The 22139-nt window shown below is 42.1% G+C and overlaps 1 protein-coding gene across 2 annotated transcripts; it reads right to left on the bottom strand.

Annotated features, from left to right (window-relative positions):
- Positions 1–7131: 7131 nt before the first annotated feature.
- LOC124000336 (myb/SANT-like DNA-binding domain-containing protein 2) lies at positions 7132–13582 on the bottom strand. 2 transcript variants are annotated; one of them, XM_046306615.1, is made up of 4 exons: positions 12832–13582; positions 9164–9419; positions 8806–8872; positions 7132–8555 (listed from the first exon to the last, which is right to left on the bottom strand). In XM_046306615.1, exons 1-4 carry the CDS (start codon positions 13285–13287, stop codon positions 7601–7603), a joined length of 1734 nt encoding a protein of 577 aa, XP_046162571.1. In that variant the 5' UTR covers positions 13288–13582; the 3' UTR covers positions 7132–7600. The 2 variants fall into 2 exon arrangements, with proteins under 2 accessions (XP_046162571.1, XP_046162572.1); XM_046306616.1 differs by having other exon boundaries at positions 12847–13581.
- Positions 13583–22139: the final 8557 nt, after the last annotated feature.

Here is a 22139-nt window from a genome sequence, read left to right as displayed (position 1 = left end):
AGACAAGCCCAGCCCTTAGAGGTGCATACCTGACTCACTCTGCTTTCTCTGAGGCTGGTCGGTTGCCATGGAAATACTGGTGAGGCTAAATGCAGCAAGATTACTAAATTATTAGAGTCCAAAGGCTACTGGGTCGCATCTATACGTATAAAGAGTTGCCAATGGATTACATCGGGACCTCCCCTGAATTGCTACATTCAGAGGGTGGGTGGTTGTGTCAAGGAACATGAGCTCTGTCTGAAAGAAAACCGGATATGTTGGCCCCTAGACTGAAAAGGCCTATATTTTGATTCATTTTATATTCAAGTTCAGACTATTTTTGATGAATCTCCTATGCAATTGCCTCAAAGCCGATTTCTCTACATATAGGCTTACTAGAATATCTTGTAGTTAGTAGATGTGAAGCCCATGCAGGCTATAAAGCAGGGCTGGCTCTAGCCTTTTGGAGGCCCTAACTGAGATTTGGTGACCCCACAGTTTTAAAGTTAATTCCTGCAATTCTACTAATTTAGCCATGGGGCAGAGAGAAAAATGTGCAATTTTACCACTAATTTCCTGTAACTTGACTCCATTTTACCAGACGGTGGAGAGACATTCTTGCCTTTTTAAAGCTAATTTCCTGCAATTCTACACATTTGCCATGACTTATGACATGTTAATATGATATCTGAGTGAGAGTGACTAACAAAATCAATGGGGGCCCCATGGAGGTAAGGGGCCCGGGGGCACGTGCCCTGTGTGTCTGGTCATTATTCAGCCATGATTACTGCAAGTTTAGATAGCTGGCTAGAATAATTAACCAATCGAAATTTTAAAACGCTGAGTGACTGCCTGTAGCTATGTTTCCATTAACTTGTCCAGTGATTTTCTTTGTAGACATTTAGAAAGTTTTCATAGAAAATACATGCGACAATTGCCTGTTCCAGTGCGATTCCATTTATATCTTATGTCGATAAAAAGAGCTGGCTGTAATGACGTCACGTTTAAAAATTTTTTTATAACAAAATAAGTAAAAACCTACAGTGTCAAATAAAAATGAAGTGGTTGAAGTGTTTCCATTACACATTTAGGCAAATTGCGCATGAATACATTTGCGACAGCCTGTATGCCCACCCACCTATCTGTGTCATGTCTCAGGTAGCCCGTGAAAGCTAGCATGGATAAAATGCAATAATTGATTAACATTTACTATATTGTAATAATTCTCATCTGCCAACATATTGCCATGGTGAAACTTGTACTCCTGCAGATCTGAAAATGTTGGATTGGGAAACTTGCCAGTCAACCAGAAAAGCAAGGTGAAGTAATTTAGAAAACTCTTGAAAGTCAGGACAATCCTTGTCCTGCAAAGAACCATCATTTTTTATAGTTTACATTTTTTATGTAGCAAGCAGTCGGCTTAGGCATTCAGAATCAGAGGTGTGGACAGATTCGAGTGACAAATAGGGTGACTTGCAACTCGACTTTGACTTTAACACCAACGACTTGTGACTTAACTTGGACTTGAGCCTTTTGACTCGAACTGACTTGATACCCTCCAAGTCCAAATAATAAAAATGATTATTTTTAGTAAAGTGTGCAGTGCATCAACTCTTCATTTAACGGATTACAGTTGGAATCGGATAGCAGCCAATCAAATTGTGCCAGCTGAGAAAAAGGAGCCCTTGGAAAGATGATACCCAAAGTTTTTATTTTCAGATATAAAGACTACACTGTAGTCATCAAAAAACGGATTGCAACTTGAAAATTACAGACGGAGGCGCAACAACTTCCACATTTTTTTCCGACATTTCAAGCTGTACAAAGAACGGTAAGTCGTGGTTAATATAGCCGACAGCTATATAATTTATAACTTTGCTAGTGTAGCATGTAGGCTAACATAACGTTAAATCAATGAGCCTCCACACTGTCAGTCAGTGCAGGACTGTGATCAGTGCACCCAAGATTGCGCTACAACTGGCAAGGCAGTTGGAAGCCTATATCCTGCCTGATGTTACTGCTGTTCCTGAAACCATTGACATACGTTAGCCTACTGTAACCACACACAGAGAGGGTGTATGTGTGTGTGTTACATTTGGGCGATTGTGTACAAGTCTACATCGCCTGATTGCGATCCTCGATAGGCGATCACAATGGGGGGTTGGGGGTGCGGGTCTTTCTCATGATGTAGCCATGATGTATTTCCATAGAAATATAAAGTTTATTTGGAAAGAAAGAAAAAAATATTTTTAAAAGCATTCACAATTTGCATAAATGTAATATACTAACTATTACTCTTGTTAAAAATATGAGATGGTATTACATTTGGCGAAGAGCACATTATGACTTGTTTAGGACTCAAAACTCAAAGTTTAGGACTTGAGACTTGACTTGAGACTTGTCGGTCTTGACTTGGGACTTGAGTTCTAAGACTTGAGACTTACTTGTGACTTGTAAAACAATGACTTGGTCCCACCTCTGTTTAGAATTAAATGTAGAGTGCAGCTTTATAGTTATTTAATGATATCAATTGCCCTACGTACCTTCAATTATTCTGCATTAATCTTTTCGAAAAACAGTTTATCATTATTTGTCGCAATAAAGAAAGTCAGACAAAAGAAAATTCCACCCTGTCAAGAAGATAAAAATGTTGTTGACTCTTTAGAAAATGTATCCTCTCTGCCGTTTCCATTATACATGTTGCAATGATTTATTTTGTGACATTGCTTTTGTTGAATAAACCTGGGTCAATGGAAACCTGCCTAGTGACTGACATGACCTCACGTAGCAGGGGTAGAAAGACCCATAAGCAGAGTCCCCACCAGTGGAGGCTGCTGAAGGGAGAACAGCTCATAATAATGTGTTTGATGCCATTCCACCTATGGCCCTCCAGCCATTACCACAAGCCTGTCCTCCCCAATTAAGTTATACCACCAACCATCTGTGGTCCCTACTTCCGTTTTTTTGTCTAGGGGAAAGGGAAGTTAGGTTGTAAATACTGTATCCCTGAAAACTAGAAACATCCACTTTCTCCCAAATCCGCTAAGGGTGTGACTGACATAACAAGAGAAACACTGCTAATACACAACCACATTCTGGAATTGCACCTTGTGTATTATACTATTCTAACTCTCAACAATAAGTTGAGACCCCGACAGAGTTCCTAAACAATACATAACTGTTCTAGATATCATTTTTCAGAATTGGAACATTTAAATGTTGTGGTCTGTTATGGACGACTATGGGACATTGTGGCATTGTTCGGCTATCCCTGAGCAAATGTCCGCTCTCCTTAACCACAAAACGCATACAGACAAGGCTTGCTGCCAAAGGCAGGGCCCGCAGCCTGTTAAGAAGACAATGTGCATTGAAGTTAAATACTAGGGAGGTTGAAACAGCCGCTGCCATCTCGAAGAGGCTAAAGCAAACACAGCATCTTCGCTAAAAGGCTAAAGAAGAGGCAAACACCTACACTACCGGTCAAAGGTTTTAGAACACCTACTCATTCAAGGGTTTTTCTTTATTTTTCCTATTTTTTACATTGTAGAATAATAGTGAAGACATCAAATCTATGAAATAACACATATGGAATCATGTAGTAACCAAAAAGTGTGAAAGAAATACAAAAATATTTTATATTTCAGATTCTTCTTTTTAGACCAGTGGAAATGTGTCTTTTGGGTCGTTTTGGTCAACCGTAAAGCATGGAGGAGGAGGTGTTATGGTGTGGGGATGGTTTGCTGGTGACACTGTCTGTGATTTTTTTTAGCCAGCATTGCTACCACAGCATTCTGCAGCGACACACCATCCCATCTGCTTAGTGGGACTATCATTTGTTTTTCAACAGGACAATGACCCAACACACCTCCAGGCTGTGTAAGGGCTATTTTTCCAAGAAAGAGAGTGATGGAGTGCTGCATCAGCTGACCTGACCTGGCCTCCACAATCCCCAACCAAATTGAGATGTTTTGGGATGAGTCTGACTGCAGTGAAGGAAAAGCAACCAACAAGTGCTCAGCATATGTGGGAACTCCTTCAAGACTGCTGGATGATCATTCCAGGTGAAGCTGGTTGAGAGAATGCCAAGAGTGTGCAAAGCTGTCATCAAGGCAAAGGGTGGCTACTTTGAATTATCTCAAATATAAAATATATTTTGATTTGTTTAACACTTTTTTGGTTACTACATGATTCCTTATGTGTTATTTCATAGTTTTGCTGTCTTCATTAATTTTCTACAATGTAGAAAATAGTATAAAAAGAAAAAACCTTGAATGAGTAAGTGTTCTAAAACTTTTGACCAGTAGTGCATGTTCATTGGTAGCCCATATCATTCAATAGCAATGGTCTGAGTGTTTCAAATATTTAATTTAGACACTAACAGGGAATTTCATCCATTGCCTAGTTCCATCAAACCCCAATGTGAACCAGTACATATTGTTAGTTTTATTGTGGTAGTATTCCAACTGACAAACAATGACCCTTGACCTACCTTGACTCAACCTCAAAGCTGATAAAGGTGGACACATGGTGAGTTAATCATTGACCAGTAGCAGCTTTGATTCAAGCACATGCATCCTCCATGGTCTGCCATTATGAAGACCCTTTGTTGAATTCACCACATTTTCCTGAAGAAACATACAAACGTATTCGTGAATGTGCACCTAAAATCTTGGACAATGCTAAATAATGTTGAGAGTATCAAAATAGTGGCCTACCTGTCATATTTCCCCTCTTGTCCTGTGCACAACGTATTGTATATCCTGTAAAAAGTGCATCATCTCTGATAGGCAGTAAGATGAACAGTTGAAGTTTCACATGCTTGCATACATACACACAGACGCACACACTTGACAGCCTAGTAGTGTTCACACTATTTCTCTAGAGATGATGGTAATAATCAGACACATAACATGGCCAATAGTCACATGCATTAGTGGTAGGCATGCAGTGAAAACAAACATTTCAGAAGCCTTTTGTCATTACAGAATGAGGGATTGACATTATCTACCAGAGGGGTGAGTATACTAAAAAGCAGGATCAGTTAGTTAGCAGGCTAACTTTGATAAAACCAGAAATAACTATTGATTTTATTACTACTGACTTAAGCTACATTTATGTGTTTTTGGTTATTGAGTCAATTAGACCATAAACATTTCAAGCGTATCTTTAAAAAAATATATGTTAAGTTATTTCAGAATATTTCTTCAAGTTCGATGGCTAAGTCATTGGTCGTGCTTTGTAGTTTATCCCGCTGGGAAAGTTATGACTTCAAAACAAACAAATATCTGCAATAAAATATGTCACGTTATTTTTCAGATTCTGAAAGTAAAAGGTAACTGCTAAAATAAAGGAAACACCAACAAAAAAAAACACCAACATAAAGTGTCTTAATTGAGTGTTGGGCAACAACAAGCCAGAACAGCTTCAATGCACCTTGGCATAGATTCTTCAAGTCTCTGGAACTCTATTGCTGCATTTACACAGTCAGTCCAATTCTGACCTATTTCACAAATTGGTCTTTTGACCAATCAGATCGGCACTGAAAATGAGCTGATGTGAATAAATCTGATGTGATTGGTCAAAAGACCAACTAGTGGTAAAATATCAGAATTGGGCTGCCTGTGTAAACAGTCTATTGGAGGGCTGCGACACCATTCTTCCATGATAAATTGGATAATTTGGTGTTTTGTTGATGGTGGTGGAAAGTTCTGTCTCAGGCATCACTCCAGAAGTGTTCAATTGGGTTGAGATCTGGTTACTGAGATGTCCATGGCATATGGTTTACATCATTTCCATGCTCATTAAACCATTCAGTGACCACTCATGCTTTGTGGATGGGGGGGCATTGTCATTCTATGGAGGCATGGCCATGGTAGACAAAATTATGGCCTGCCCAGCATTTGTATACATGACCCTAAGCATGATGGGATGTTAATTGCTTACTTAACTCAGAAACCACACCTGTATGGAAGCACCAGCTTAAAATATACATTGTGTCCATTTACTCAAGTGTTTCCATTACTTTGGCATTTACCTGCATACTCACCATTGGATTGTGTTTAAGAACGCAATGCCTGTAACTTCTCAGTTATGGCTATCTGCTGCCATCTGGTGACAGAAGTGGTGCATGAAGCATTGGCTCTCCTGCAAGGAAGGTTGGTAAGGATAAGACCTACGGGTCATCACTAGATAGCAGTATGCAGAGACAAGGACCCAACACCTACAAATGAGCCCACTGGAATCTAGAACTATTCAATGAGTGGCAAATGACGGTCTGTGCCCTGTTTATTATTTTTTTCAAAACATGTAAACACAAGACTGTGACCTGGAAACAAAAATACACAAAGACACTGGTTAACCAATAATATATATCAAAACATTAACATACTTCTTTGAAATCCATAATGTTAATAAATGCTGGAATGCTTGACAACATCAATATATATTCTTAAATATATATTTCTATATAGAGATAGATTCAATATCTTCATTCATATTGCCCCTCTAGGTCCTCTATTAGAATTGGATCAAGTTCCTTACATGATCTTTACCCCAGGATCATTTTCTGGCACCTTAGACCTGGCACCTTAGACCTGGCACCTTAGACCTGGCACCTTAGACCTGGCACCTTAGACCTGGCACCTTAGACCTGGCACCTTAGACCTGGCACCTTAGACCTGGCACCTTAGACCTGGCACCTTAGACCTGGCACCTTAGACCTGGCACCTTAGACCTGGCACCTTAGACCTGGCACCTTAGACCTGGCACCTTAGACCTGGCACCTTAGACCTCCAAATTCAAAGAAGTGTAAAGGCAGTTTTAAAACAAGTGCACACCATCTTCTTGTGACAAATATACTGTATGTCCACTGCTACAGTGCCTTGCGAAAGTATTCAGCCCCCTTGAACTTTGCGACCTTTTGCCACATTTCAGGCTTCAAACATTCAAACATAAAGCTGTTTTGCAAAAAAAAATTCAGTCTCTCAATGTGCAAAACTGATAGATATACCCCAAGCAACTTACAGCTGTAATCGCAGCAAAAGGTGGCGCTACAAAGTATTAACTTAAGGGGGCTAAATAATTTTGCACGCCCAATTTTTCAGTTTTTGATTTGTTAAAAAAGTTTGAAATAGCCAATAAATGTCGTTCCACTTCATGATTGTGTCCCACTTGTTGTTGATTCTTCACAAAAAAATACAGTTTTATATCTTTATGTTTGAAGCTTGAAATGTGGCAAAAGGTCGCAAAGTTCAAGGGGGCCGAATACTTTCGCAAGGAATTGTATATCCTCAAGGTAGGGAAAGGCATTCAGCAGTAGCCATTACCCTCTCACATCCCCTGATAAGACAGCATGTACACAGACCGGGTTCAAACACTATTTCAAATATTCTTTTGTGTTTGCTATTGCCTGCCGAATGTGTCAGCTGGGGTTAACAGTTTTGTGACTATTCTTTTGGTTCCATTGACCAAGGCAAGCTCAATCAAGCCCAGCCGAAGTATTTTAAATGATTTCAAATAGCATTTGAACTCAGGTCTGCAGTTAAATTGGGGGAAAGAGATATTGCATGTCCCTCTGGCCCCCGTTCAATCCTTCAGTTAATGGGAGTCAAAACAACAAGCGTTACAACACCTCTTTGTTGTTGTACTTTAAAGAGTAACCAACTGCAATTTCTAGACATTCCAACAGTGAGCCAGCAGAGAGGAAATCTAGCTCCACCTCAATAAATTTAATGTATATGGCCGAATGTTCAGGGCCCAAGGAGAGGCCCTCTTCCCTAGTCTGCTGGCCGGTGCCGCTGCAATTCCCCTGGAGGAAGCATGTTACGGCCGGGATCTCCCTGCGGCTGTAGTGCTTGCCTGAGCTCTGAAAGTGCTGGAATAGACACTGCTGTAAGGTCCTCTCCTCTGCGATGCCCAGGTAGCAGTAGGTCACTTTGGCCCCAGTCCTCTCCCCCTCCCCCGCTCGTCCCCCCGGCCTCACCACACTCTCGAACCCGGGCCCGCCGGAGCCCGACGACCCAGAGAGAGGCAAGCTCTGGTCAGTGTCTTGGTGTTGCAGTGGAGAGGCTGGAGCCTCATCCTCCCCTGCGTAGTGCAACTCCGCCACCACGTCCTCGTAGCCTATGGCGTACAGGCCGTAAGTCTTGGGGATACCCCCCGGTAGGAGATACTTGGAGGTCCCGTTGCTACAGCCCTTCACCCTGGCCTGGGCTATGGGGATCCAGTCCACCTCCATGTGCAGTTCCAGGCAGCGTGCTTCGCTAATGGTGATGTCCAGGAACTTATAATACACGTTCTTCCAGTTCATCTTCTGTACTTTGGTCATGATGACACGGCCCTCTGCCTTCTCTGGGTTGAAGTACTCGCGCAGCCGCTTGCCAAGCGGCACCTGGGAGCTGATCTCTGCGTAGTGGTAGCGGATGTCCTCACGCCAGCGCGTGTTGTAGCCCACGCCAAAAATGGCCAACTTGTTGGAAAGGTGTAGCCGGGAGAAGTCGGTCCACGTCTGAAAGTGCTCCCACTTCACCTGCACCGACTCCAGGATACGCACCACGTTCAGCATCACTTCCTGTTTCCTGACAGGGACAGAAATAAATGACCGGTCAAGATTTGGTTGGAACCATTGGAGGGTTGGTAATGAGAACAGCTGCTTAATTTTGATGAAGACTAGACATTGAATGATGCAGAGACCAAGTTTCTGTAGGCGATTTCTCTTTCAAATATATCACATCTTGGCAGTAAAAACATAAGCATTTAGTTTGGCATTATATTCATATTACACAGTGTTATTAGGGATCATTCATTCTTTGGAAAAAAAATACATACTGGACTTGCTCCGAAGGCTCAGGTCGCAGCTGCAGGACTCTGGCATTCTTTGGTGGCTGTGTTTCCTCTGAAGAAATGAACAGTATTTTCCATCAACATCAAAATAACACAATAAATGCTACCTGACAGGCATATGGCCTCATTAGCCAACTCCTCCATTATTCCTTTTGACATAGAGTGAAGGAATAGCCTGCATACTAACGACAGGGCTTCCAAACATTTACAGTCCTGTAACTACCCCTAGTAGGAACTACCAGCACCCTGGATAGTCTACCTACCCCTTTAACAAAAATAAGTCTGCTGACCACTTCACTATAGCCCACTTTTGTCAACCCCACAATCAATCACCACCGCTCACCAGTTTCCATCTCTCCCTCCTGGAAGGCCGAGGCCAGCACCTGGTTGCACCAGTCTTCCTGGGAGAAATCCTCCATGGCGCTGCCGTCAGACTCCATCTCCTGGTACAGGCCACTGCTGTTGATGAGGACGGGGGCACACATCTGGGAGTCCCAGCCTCCCTGGCCAAACACCTTTTCCAGCTGCTCGATGGAGTAGCTGCTCTTCCTCTTGCCGACACCGTGCTCCTTCACTCGGCTGTAGCACCGTCGCAGCGTCTGCGGGTCAAAATGGATGTGTAAATGTTAGAGGAAGAGCTTGAGGTTTGTGGTAGCTACTAGGCTAGCTATAGGCATATCCAATGCCACAAATACACCAGATTTGAAAAATAATTTACTGAATTCCTTTGCTTTAAAATTAAACTGAGGATATTTAATTCTCTACAATTGCACTAGATGCAAATTTCAACCATCGTCCGCAAACTTCCAGTCAGCTTACCGGATAGCTATCTACATTTGAAGTCGGTTTACATACACTTAGGTTGGAGTCATTAAAACTCGTTTTCAACCACTCCACAAATTTCTTGTTAACAAACTATAGTTTTGGCAACTTTGTTAGGACATCAACTTTGTGCATGACACAAGTCATTTTTCCAACAATTGTTTACAGATTATTTCACTGTATCACAATTCCAGTGGGTCAGAAGTTTACATACACTAAGTTGACTGTGCTTTAAACAGCTTGGAAAATTCCAGAAAATGATGTCATGTCTTTAGAAGCTTCTTATAGGCTAATGGACATAATTTGAGTCAATTGGAGGTGTACCTGTGGATGTATTTCAAGGCCTAACTTCAAACTCAGTGCCTCTTCGCTTGACATCATGGGGCAATCAAAAGAAATCAGCCAAGACCTCAGAAAATAAATTGTATACCTCCACCAGTCTGGTTCATCCTTGGGAGCAATTTCCAAATGCCTGAAGGTACCACGTTCATCTGTTCAAACAATAGTACACAAGTATAAACACCATGGGACCACGCAGCCATCATACCGCTCATGAAAGAGACGCGTTCTGTCTCCTAGAGATGAACGTACTTTGGTGCGAAAAGTGCAAATCAATCCCAGAACAACAGCAAACGACTGTGTGAAGATGCTGGGGGAAACGGGTACAAAAGTATCTATATCCACGGTAAAATGAGTCCTATATCGACATAATCTGAAAGGCCGCTCAGCAAGGAAGAACCCACTGATCCAAAACCGCCATAAAAAACCCAGACTACGGTTTGCAACTGCACATGGAGACAAAGATAATACTTTTTGGAGAAATATCCTCTGGTCTGATAAAACAAAAATAGAACTGTTTGGCCATAATGACCATTGTTATGTTTGGAGGAAAAGGGGGGAGTCTTGCAAGCCGAAGAACACCATCCCAACCTTGAAGCATGGGGGTGGCAACATCATGTTGTGGGGGTGCTTTGGTGCAGGAGGGTCTGGTGCACTTCACAAAATAGATGGCATCATGAGGTAGGAACATTATGTGGATATATTGAAGCAACATCAGTCAGGAAGTTAAGGTTTGGTTGCAAATGGGTCTTCCAAATGGACAATGACCCCAAGCATACTTCCAAAGTTGTGGCAAAATGGCTTAAGGACAACAAAGTCAAGGTATTGGAGTGGCCATCACAAAGCCCTGACCTCAATCCTATAGAAAATGTGTGGGCAGAACTGAAAAAGCATGTGTGTGCAAAGATGGCTACAAACCTGACTCAGTTACACCAGCTCTGTCAGGAGGAATGGGCCAACATTCACCCAACTTATTGTGGGACGTTTGTGGAAGGCTACCTGAAAACGTTCGACCCAAGTTAAACAATTTAAAGACAATACTACCAAATACTAATTGAGTGTATGTAAACGTCTGACCCACTAGGAATGTGATGAAAGAAATAAAAGCTGAAATAAATCATTCTCTATACTATTATTCTGACATTTCACATCCTTAAAATAAAGTGGTGATCTAACTGACCTAAGACAGGGAATGTTTTACTTGGATTAAATGTAAGGAATTGTGAAAAACTGAGTTTAAAATGTGTACTTCCGACTTCAACTGTATCTAGCTCAGGGAAGGGCAACTGGTTACATTATCTCACTCCATTACTACACTGAACAAACATAAAACGCAACAATAATAAAGATTTTACCGAGTTACAGTTCATGTAAGGAAATCTGTCAATTGAAATACATAATATATGGATTTCACATGACTGGGAATACAGATATGCATCTGTTGGTCACAGATACCAAAAATAAAAGTAGGGTCGTGCATCAGAAAACCATTCAGTATCTGGTGTGACCACCATTTGTCTCATGCAGCGTGACACATCTCCTTTGCATAGAGTTGATCAGGCTGTTTATTGTGGCCTGTGGAATGTTGTCTGTCCCCTCTTTAATGGCTGTGCGAAGTTCCTGGATACTGGAACACGATGTCATACACGTCGATCCAGAGCATCCAAAACATGCTCAAAAGGTGACAAGTCTGGTGAGCATCCAAGCCAGAGAAGAACTGGGACATTTTCAGCTTCCAGATATTGTGTATCGATCCTTGTGACATGGGGCCGTGCATTATCATACTGAAACATGAGGTGATGGCCATTGATAAAATACAATTGTGTTAGTGGTCCATAGCTTATGCCTACCCATACCATAACCCCACCATGGGGCACTCAATTCACAAGTTGTCATCAGCAAACCACTCTCCCACACGGAGCCATACACACTGTCTGCCATCTGCCCGGTACAGTTGAAACCGGGATTGATCTGTGAAGAGAACACTTCTCCAGTGTGCCAGTGTCAATTGAAGGTGATCATTTTGCCCACTGAACTCTGTTACGACCCCAAACTGCAGTCAGGTCAAGACCCTGGTGAGGACGACGAGCACATGCATCGTCCTTGAGACGGTTTCTAACAGTTTGTAAAGAAATTCTTCCGATGCGCAAACCCAGTTTCATCAGCTGTCCGGGTGGCTCATCTCAGACCATCCCGCAGCTGAAGAAGCCGTATGTGGAGGTCTTGGGCTGGCATGGTTACATGTGGTCTGCGGTTTTGAGGCCGGTTGGACATACAGTACTGCCAAATTCTATAAAACGATGTTGAGGCGGCTTATGGTAGGGAACTTAACATTAAATTATCTGGCAAGGCCTCTGGTGGACATTCCTGCAGAGAGCATGACAATTGCACATTCTTTCAACTTGATATATCTGTGGCATTGTGTTGTGTGACAAAACTGCACAAGGTGCACCTGTGTAATGATCATGCTGTTTAATTAGGTTATTGATATGCCACACCTGTCAAGTGAATGGATTAACTTAGCAAATGAGAAATACTAACAGGGATGTAAACAAATGTGCACAAAATTGGAGAGAGATATGCTTTTTGTGCAGATGGAAAATGTCTGGGATCTTATATTTCAGCTTATGAAACGTGGGACCAAGACTTTACATGGTGCGTGTATATTTTTGTTCTGTATAGCTCTCTAGAAAGGTAACGTTACTTAGTCATGGGGCATAGCTAGGAAGGTAGCAATGACAACATCCTGGATAACATAAAATGAATGAACATAACACGAAGTTCCCTAGCAAGAGTCTGACAGATGGCTAACGTTAGCTACCTAGCTATGTGATAGATGAACATGCTTACTCTGTCCCCCATTACCTTCATCCTTTCCCTGCATTGGGATGGGGTCCTTTCGTAGCCGAGCTCTGCTAGGGCTCGTGAGACCCGCTCGTACATTGCTGGACCAGGAGCCTTTCCAGAGAAAACGGTGCCTGCAACCTCCAGCTGCTGCATTCGTGCCTCTGTCAGTCTTTCATTCCCCCATACCGCAATAAGGGCGTTTGTTTCTGATGGGGTCCACGACATCCCTCGGCAAGCCGTGAAGCTATTTGATGCACAGGCCGATCCACTTCGGCCTGCGCTCCCAGAAATTGACAAACCTACGTTGAGAGGCGAGAATCGATTAGGTGTGGAGGGATTGGAATGATATTGGTTGCTGTCGCTCAAATCTTCTGATTCTGGTGATGGCACTTCTGTTTTCGGTATCTTTAAAGGCGTCGATATCTCTGGAGAATGTTCAGCGTTACTGGGCGCCGCCATCTTGCTTCTGTTGCTAAGGGGCGGGGGATGGGAGTTGACGTCTTCTCAGTGGATTGGGTGAGCGGTCAATTAATATTGCAAACAGAAAATATGGGTCAAGCCATCTGCACTGTATAATTTGTGTGCGCGCATGCACTCGGCGTTGCCATGTTCCCGTGTAAATGTTGGGAGGGCCGGAGGGGTGTGTGTGTTTTGAGAGAGCACTGCAGTTATTGGCCAAGTCACGTGAGCGAGAGGAGCGGGCAGCACCGCGTGCACGTTGTGACAACTTTTTTTTTTTTACCAGTTGTTGGTAGACTATTTAGATTGTCATTATGGAGACACCTATATCCAAACCTTTTTCCAGAAGATATATTAATACCCCTAGAACCGATGCACATTAAGAAATAATGGAGATACAGCACTGGACAACGACTTTGGGCGCACTAGTGCGCATTTCACAAATCCGCTCGGAGGTGGTTTAAACCGCATTCTAATGTTGACTGCTTAAATAAAACGCTATCAAGCTTTACGCATGCTCAGTTCTCGTGTCTCGGGGGCTGCCCGTGTGGACATTTGAAGTGTAAATTATACAACTCCCCCGCGTGGTTCTTTTTATGGGGAAAAGTCCTCAATGAAACTAATAATAATAATAATAATATATGCCATTTAGCAGACGCTTTTATCCAAAACTGACATTAGGCTAAATGTCGAGAATTATACATTTGCCTCTTTTGGCCATAAAGTAGTCTATTAATGTATATGCCATTGTAGGCTACCATTTGATACAATAAATATGTTGAAATTACGATGTCACAGGTCATTGTAAATCAATTTGTGCCACCTGTGTAGTCTACCTGGAGCTGGCAAACCAATATAAAAAATAGCCTATAACTTCAGTTTGTTGTTGTTGAAGTCTTGTGTTATTATGAATGCAGTAGTCAGATGAGGCTACAGGTAAAACACATTCTAAAAAATTAACACTGGCTGCGGTTAACAAGCATATTCATTCCCTAAATTCTAGACCTCAGCTGAATCTGGTAATGAATGGTGTGGCTGTTGAACAAGTTGAGGAGACTAAAATTACTTGGTGTTACCTTAGATTGTAAACTGTCATGGTCAAAACATATATATTCAAAGGTTGTAAAGATGGGGAGCGGTCTGTCCGTAATAAAGAGATGATCTGGTTTTGTTAACAACACTCCAAAAAAGCAAATCCAGCTCTAGTTTTATCTTATCTTTATTATTGCCCATTCGTGTGGCCAAGTGCTGCAATGAAAACCTAGTTAAACTGCAGCTGGCCCAGAACAGAGCGGCACGTCTTGCTCTTCATTGTAATCAGAGGGCTAATATTTATACTATGCATGCCAGTCTCTCTTGGCTAAGAGTTGAGGAAAGACTGACTGCGTCACTTATTGTTTTTATAAGAAACATTCATGTGTTGGAAATTCATTCGGTTTGCATAATCAACTTACACACAGCACTGACACACACTTACCCCACCAGACATACCACCAGCGTTCGTTTCACAGTCCCCAGGTCCAGATCAAATTCAAGGAAACGTACAGTATTATATAGAGCCATGAGTGTATGGAACTCCATTCCATCTTACATAGCGCAAATGAACAGCAAACATGTTTTTATTTTAAATGAATAAAGCAACACCATATGGCACGATGCCTCACCCCATGTGACCTACTTGTTGTATGCATGTACTGACACACAATCAAATTGATTCCTAAGGCCCTTTTTACATCAGCCGATGTCACAAAGTGCTATACAGAAACTCAGCCTAAAACCCCAAATAGCAAGCAAAGCAGATGTAGAAGCACAGTGGCTAAGAAAAACTCCCTAGAAAGGCAGGAACCTAGGAAGAAACCTAGAGAGGAACCCGGCTCTGAGGGGTGTCCAGTCCTCTTATGGCTGTGCCGGGTTTAGATTATAACAGTACATGGCCAAGATGTCCAAACATTCATAGATGACCTGGAGGGTCAAATAATAATAATAATAATCACAGTGGTTGTGGAGGGTGCAACAGGTCATCAGGAATAAATGTCAGTAGGCTTTTCATAGCCCGAACATTCACAATTGGAGACAGCAGGGTCAGGGTTCCATAGCCGCAGGCAGAACAGTTGAAACTGGAGCAGCAGCATGACCAGGTAGACTAGGGGCAGTAAGGAGTCATCAGGCCAGGTAGTCCTGAGGTATGGTCCCAGGGCTCAGATGCTCTGGGAGGGGAGAGAGAGAGAATTAGAGGGAGCATACTTAAATTCACACAGGAGAAATACTCCAGATATAACAGACTGACCCTAGCCCCCTGACACAAACTATTGCAGCATGAATACTGGAGGCTGATGCAGGAGCAGTCGGGAGACACTGTGGCCCCGTCCGACGATACCCACAGACCAGGCCAACCAGGAAGGATATAACACCACTCACTTTGCCAAAGAACAGCCCCCACACCACTAGAGGGATACCTTCAACTACCAACTTACCATCCTGAGACAAGGCCAAGTATAGCCCATGAAGATCTCCCCCAGGGCACAACCCAAGGGGGGGGCGCCAACCCAGACAGGAAGATCACATCAGTGACTCAACCCACTCAAGTGACGTACCCCTCCTAGGGACGGCATGGAAGAGCACCAGTAAGCCAGTGACTCAGCACCTGTAATAGGGTTAGAAGCAGAGAATCCCAATGCAAAGTGGGGAACCGGCCAGGTAGAGACAGCAAGGGTGCCTTTCCATTCACCTTCCACCCCTGGACAAGACTACACTCATTCATAGGACCTACTGAAGAGATGAGTCTTAAATAAAGACTTAAAGGTCGAAGCCGAGTCTGCGTCTCTCACGTGGATGTGCAGAACGTTCCATAACAATGGAGCTCTATAAATAATACTTTTTTCTTAACTGACTTGCCTTGTTAAATAAAGGTTAAATAAGATATTTTAAAAATATACAAATCAAAACAGTCTATCAGAATTCCAGTCATTCCCATTAATGTTATACCCCTTGATCTTCAAGAATAGGACTTGGAAATGTGGAAGTATAGATTAGCCAAATTTGTTTACCTGAGCATAACCCAAAAAGCCCAGCCCTACTCTGTTGTTTATGATTTTGTTGTCATTTAGGACTGATTTGCCTCATTGATTCAAGTTGAAAAATAAATGCTGCGCTCATGTAATGGCATGTTTTCAGCACTACTGAAAAGTGCTATTTTCATGTGAAAAATATATGCCATATTTTATTTAACCTTTATTTAACTAGGCAAGTCAGTTAAGAACACATTCTTATTTACAATGACAGCCTAGGAGCAGTCGGTTAGCCGCCTTGTTCAAGATGACTTAAAGATTGATGTACACCAGTGGAACCCATCCAACTTGAAGGAGCTGGAGCAGTTTTCCCTTGAAGAATGGGCAAAAATCCCAGTGGCTAGATGTGTCAAGCTTATAGATACAAACCCCAAGAGACTTGCAGCTGTAATTGCTGCAAAAGGTGGCTCTACTAAGTATTGACTCTGGGGAATGAATAGTTATGCATGCTCAAATTATCTGTTTTTTTGTCTTATTTGTTGTTTGTTTCACAATAAAAAATATTTTGCATCTTCAAAGTGGTAGGTATGTTGTGTAAATCAAATGATACAACCCCCAAAAAACGATTTTAATTCCAGGTTGTAAGGCAACAAAATAGTAAAAATGCCAAGGCGGGTGAATACTTTCGCAAGGCACCGTTTGGTCAGACTCACGTGGAACAAATTTAAACTTGTGCCTTTTTTCAATGATGATTTGAATGTAATTGAGAAAACAGAGAAGTGTCAAAGACTTTTTTTCTCTCACAAACATCCTTTCTGAATTCAAAAGTAACTAAAAGTAATTATGTTGTTTTTCAAAAGTATCTGTAATTTGATTACAATATTTTTGTTGGTAACGTAACGGATTACAGTTACCGTTTTTTGTTGTAATCGATGTAATCCACTGCTCCCCAACCCCGCTAGCCAATGAGGTAACATAACTAAACAAATGGTTAACGACGTCGACATGCGAGTAGTTTTAGAATGTCCCACAACATGGTTTGAAAAAGGCGCTCCCATTCCCTATAGGAAGACACAAATGTTGCACTGGTAATAATTGGTCAGATCCTTTGACCTGGTTGTGCTAGAAGCAAGCTGTTTTCACTCTAGTAACCATGACATTAACAAATCTTCTCTTGCTTCAGTCACTTGTTTCTCTAGGTCACTCTGAAACAACGGTATAGCTAAGCCTTATCATTACAACAATTATTATCTGGGATATTTTTTTTCATAGTCGCACAGTGCTCCCAAAATAACATTCCTGGTTGCACAGCATTGTCATGGGCAGGACCGAATCCTTGGTCTCCCACGGGAGAATCCATCTTGACCGTTACACCAAGAGGAAATGTTCTCTTGGGCTGAGGGTGACGCTGATTTTGAAGAAGCAGATAGGGATACCTCGTCATGAGACCATGAACCCGTCACATGTCCAGTACATGCACTACATGACCAAAAGTATGTGGACACCTGCTTGTCGAACATCTCAATCATGGCCATTAAAATTGAGTTGGTCCCCCTTTACTGATATATAAGAGCCTTGATTCTTCTGTGAAGGATTTCCACTAGATGATGGAACATTACTGTGGGGACTTTCTTCCATTCAGCCACAAGCATTAGTGAGGTCGGGCACTGATGTTGGGCGATTAGGCCTGGCTTGCAGTCAGCGTTCCAATTCATCCCAAAGGTGTTCGATGGGTTGAGGTCAGGGCTCTATGTAGGCCAGTCAAGTTTTTAGACACCGATCTCGACAAACCGTTTCTGTATGGACCTCGCTTTGTGTACGGGGGCATTGTCATGCTGAAACAGGAAAGGGCCTTCCCCAAACTGTTGCCACAAAGTTGGAAGCACAGAATCATCCAGAATGTCATTGTATGCTGTAGCGTTCAGATTTCCCTTCACTGGAACTAAAGGGCCTATTCCATGAAAAACAGCCCCGGACCATTATTCCTCCTCCACCAAACTTTACAGTTGGCACAATGCATTGGGGCAGGTAGCGTTCTCCTGTCATCCGCCAAACCCAGAATCGTCCGTCGGACTGCCAGATGGTGAAGCGTGATTCATCACTTCAGAGAACTCAGTATTGAGTGTTGCAACTAAGCTACGGTCTTCAGCACTCAGTGATACCATTCTGTGAGCTTGTGTGGCCTACCACTTTGCGGCTGAGCCATTCGTGCTCCTAGACCTTTCCACTTCACAATAACAGCATTTACAGTTGACTGGGGCTGCAATACAGAAATTTGACGAACTGACTTGTTGGAAAGGTCACATCTTATCACAGTGCCACGTTGATAGTCACTGAGCTCTTTATTAAGGCCATTCTCCAGCCAATGTTAGTCTATTATCGTCCCACGCAACAGTTGCTTGACCTTTCACGTTAACGTTTGGGTGGAGGTAAGCGTCACCTCTTCGTATTTGCCACTGTGCTAGAGCTGTGTCATGTTCAAGTACCTATGAGTGAGTGGAACAGTGCCGCGACCATTCAATGTACCTCAGAGTACATATATACTGTACTCTATATCATCTACTGCATCCTTATGTAACACATGTATCACTAGCCACTTTAACTATGCCACTTTGTTTACATACTCATCTTATATGTATATACTGTACTCGATACCATCTACTGTATCAAATCAAATCAAATCAAATCAAATCAAATCAAATCAAATTGTATTTGTCACATACACATGGTTAGCAGATGTTAATGCGAGTGTAGCGAAATGCTTGTGCTTCTAGTTCCGACAATGCAGTGATAACCAACAAGTAATCTAACTAACAATTCCAAAACTACTGTCTTATACACAGTGTAAGGGGATAAGGAATAAAAAGCACCCCCACAACGTGATACTGCCACCCCTGTGCTTCACAGTTGGGATGGTGTTCTTCGGTTTGCAAGCCTCTCCCTTTTCCTCCAAACATAATGTTGGTCATTATGGCCAAACAGTTCTATTTTTGTTTCATCAGACCAGAGGATATTTCTCCAAAAAAGTATGATCTTTATCCCCATGTGCAGTTGCAAACCGTAGCCTGGCTTTTTTTTAATGGCGATTTTGGAGCAGTAGCTTCTTCCTTGCTGAGCGGCCTTTCAGGTTTTGTCGATATAGGACTCATTTTACTGTGGATATACTGTGAATTCAGAAACTGCTTTGCCAGCTGTCATCCAGCAGTGGGCATATGCCCTCTGTGTGTCTTTTGGTCATGACATGACCAGAGGGGAGGAACATCCCCCTGTCCTCCCTTTTCTCTCAGGAGGCATAGGTTTTGACAATCTCCATGTGTTTGGTATTTGGTAAAGGTCAGACACAGGAAAGAATGTGGACAGACTAACTTTTAAAGACAGGTTGCACATCCGGTTGTGAGGAGTGGCTATGAATTCAGAGAGAGTGCTTCATGTCAACAGAATAATTCTTCATATTTTCATTATGACTTATTACATTTGGGCTGCATCCCAAATGGCACTCTATTTTTGTTATAGTGCATTACATAAAATAATGCACTATAAAGGGAATAGTGTGCTTTTTGGGACACAAGCATGGTCATATGTTTAGCAGCTCAAATGCACATCTTCAAGAAGCCCTATAAGCTCCATAGGTGATTGGATATTTGTGAATGCACATTTGTCCAAAAGACTAGGTTCTGTGTCTGTACCATTATAGGATCTCCATTATATACGATATATATGCGCAGACATAATTTAAGATTAATGAGGTGATTGCTGTATTTGTACTCAATCAGGACAAAATGCTTGGCTATGAGGTTTATACTGCAGCCATTTACCTAGCGTCTTACTAACTGAAGTTTGAAGATGGACTGATCTCTTCCTAATTATGGCTGGCTGGTATTATATGCCTTGTGGTGTCATTAGAATTTTAAGTTTAGCATGTTCTATGGTCATTCTATTCATGAGTGTGTTTTTATTCAAATGGAAATGTAATCGTGGGAGATGGGATTTGATTGAGAGGGAGGGACAATATCATACTTGTGAATATTATAATGGTAATTTTCAATCAGCCACCATTTTCTATCTGCCTTATGTTGATATTTTGGATTAGCCATTTACCTAGCCTACTCAATCCATTTCCCTCTGACCAGAGCAGGGGTACATTTTCATAACATGGGTAACACATAATATGTACAGCTATTATTAGCATAATGCCCTAATGGACAAGGATTCAGCAAAAACAAACATGGAAAAATACATATCCATAATTTCGTAGTAAATTATTGGAAATTGGGATGGGGGCTCAATTAAAAAGTGTTTGAACACAACCTTTGTGTGTGCTGTTAAAAGCCAGCAATTAATCTTCTCTCCGGTTCGGCAATGGATTTGTGTAACGTCCATGCTAACCTCTGATTGGGTCACAGATGTGTTGGGTCCCAAAGCCTTGGCAATGTGGTATGCTAGGGCTGTGTTTTTACTTGAAAGCTCTGCGTTGGCTGCATGGTGCAATTTGCTCAAAAATCATGAAGAGATAAAAAGAAATGGATTGAAAATTAACAACAGGAAAAGGTGCTAAAATAAAAGGAATGTAGCACATAAGAGAAAATGGTTGAACCATATCTCTTCAAAAGAAGACATTTTCAGGTGTTTTCACACAGCTTTTTACTAAGCTTCGGCCTATCTGGGTAAATAATCCGTAGTAGGGGGCTTTTCACACCCACCATAAAATTCTGTTTCATCTCATTCCCCTTCGCTGAGTGCTCAGGATCAGATCATTAGCGAGTGGGTGTGATTGATCATTACATGCATTCATCGCCAGCGCTTATTGCAGCACCTGCAGTATGCATGCCAGCTCAAGCACACAGCCAGGGTTGATGAAATCAAATCAAATGTTATTTGTCACATGTGCTGAATACAATCTTAGTGAAATGCTTACTTACAAGCCCTTGACTAACAATGCAGTTTTAAGAAAAATAAGTGTTAAGTAAAAAATTGATAAGTAAAAAATTAAATAGTTAAAGAGCATCAGTAAAATAACAGTAGCTTGGCTATATAAAGGGGCTACCAGTGCCACATCCACGCACCAGCCCTCCGGTGGCAGCCCCCCGCACCGGGCTGTCTCTCTGTCTCCTTCGTACAGGTGCTCCCGCCTGTACAGCGCTGCCGGAGTCTCCCACCTGTCCAGTGCTGCCTGAGTCTCCCGCCTGTCCGGTGCTGCCAGGATCTCCCGCCTGTACGGCGCAGTCCAGTACTGCGCTGTCCAGTCTCCCGCCTGTCCGGCGCTGCCGGAGTTGGCTATCACAAAGCCCTGACCTCAATGCTATAGAAAATGTGTGGGCAGAACTGAACATCCGTGTGCAAGCAAAGAGGCCTACAAACCTGACTCAGTTACACCAGCTCAGTCAGGAGGAATGGGCCAAAATTTACCCAACTTCTTGTGGGAAGCTTGTGGAAGGCTACCCGAAACGTTTGACTGAAGTTTAACAATGTAAAGACAATGCTACCAGATACTAATTGAGTGTATGCAAACTTCTGACCCACTGGGAATGTGATGAAAGAAATAAAAGCTGAAATAAGTTATTCTCTCTGCTATTATTCTGACATTTCACATTCTTAAAATTGATTAAATTTCAGGAATTGTGAAAACTGAGTTTAAATCTATTTGGCTAAGGTGTATGTAAATGTTTTTTGAAACAACATTTTTTTTTTTCATTTCACTTTACCAATTTGGACTATTTTGTGTATGTCCATTACATGAAATCCAAATAAAAATAAATTTAAATTACAGGTTGTAATACAACAAAATAGGAAAAACACATAGGGGGATGAATAGTTTTGCAAGGCACTGTAGCAGCAGCGTAAAAT

This window comes from Oncorhynchus gorbuscha, linkage group LG16, assembly GCF_021184085.1.
Source record: "Oncorhynchus gorbuscha isolate QuinsamMale2020 ecotype Even-year linkage group LG16, OgorEven_v1.0, whole genome shotgun sequence".
Taxonomy (NCBI): Eukaryota; Metazoa; Chordata; class Actinopteri; order Salmoniformes; family Salmonidae; genus Oncorhynchus; species Oncorhynchus gorbuscha.
Note: the sequence above shows the minus strand (reverse complement) of the source record. Positions and strands in the feature narration are given on the sequence as shown.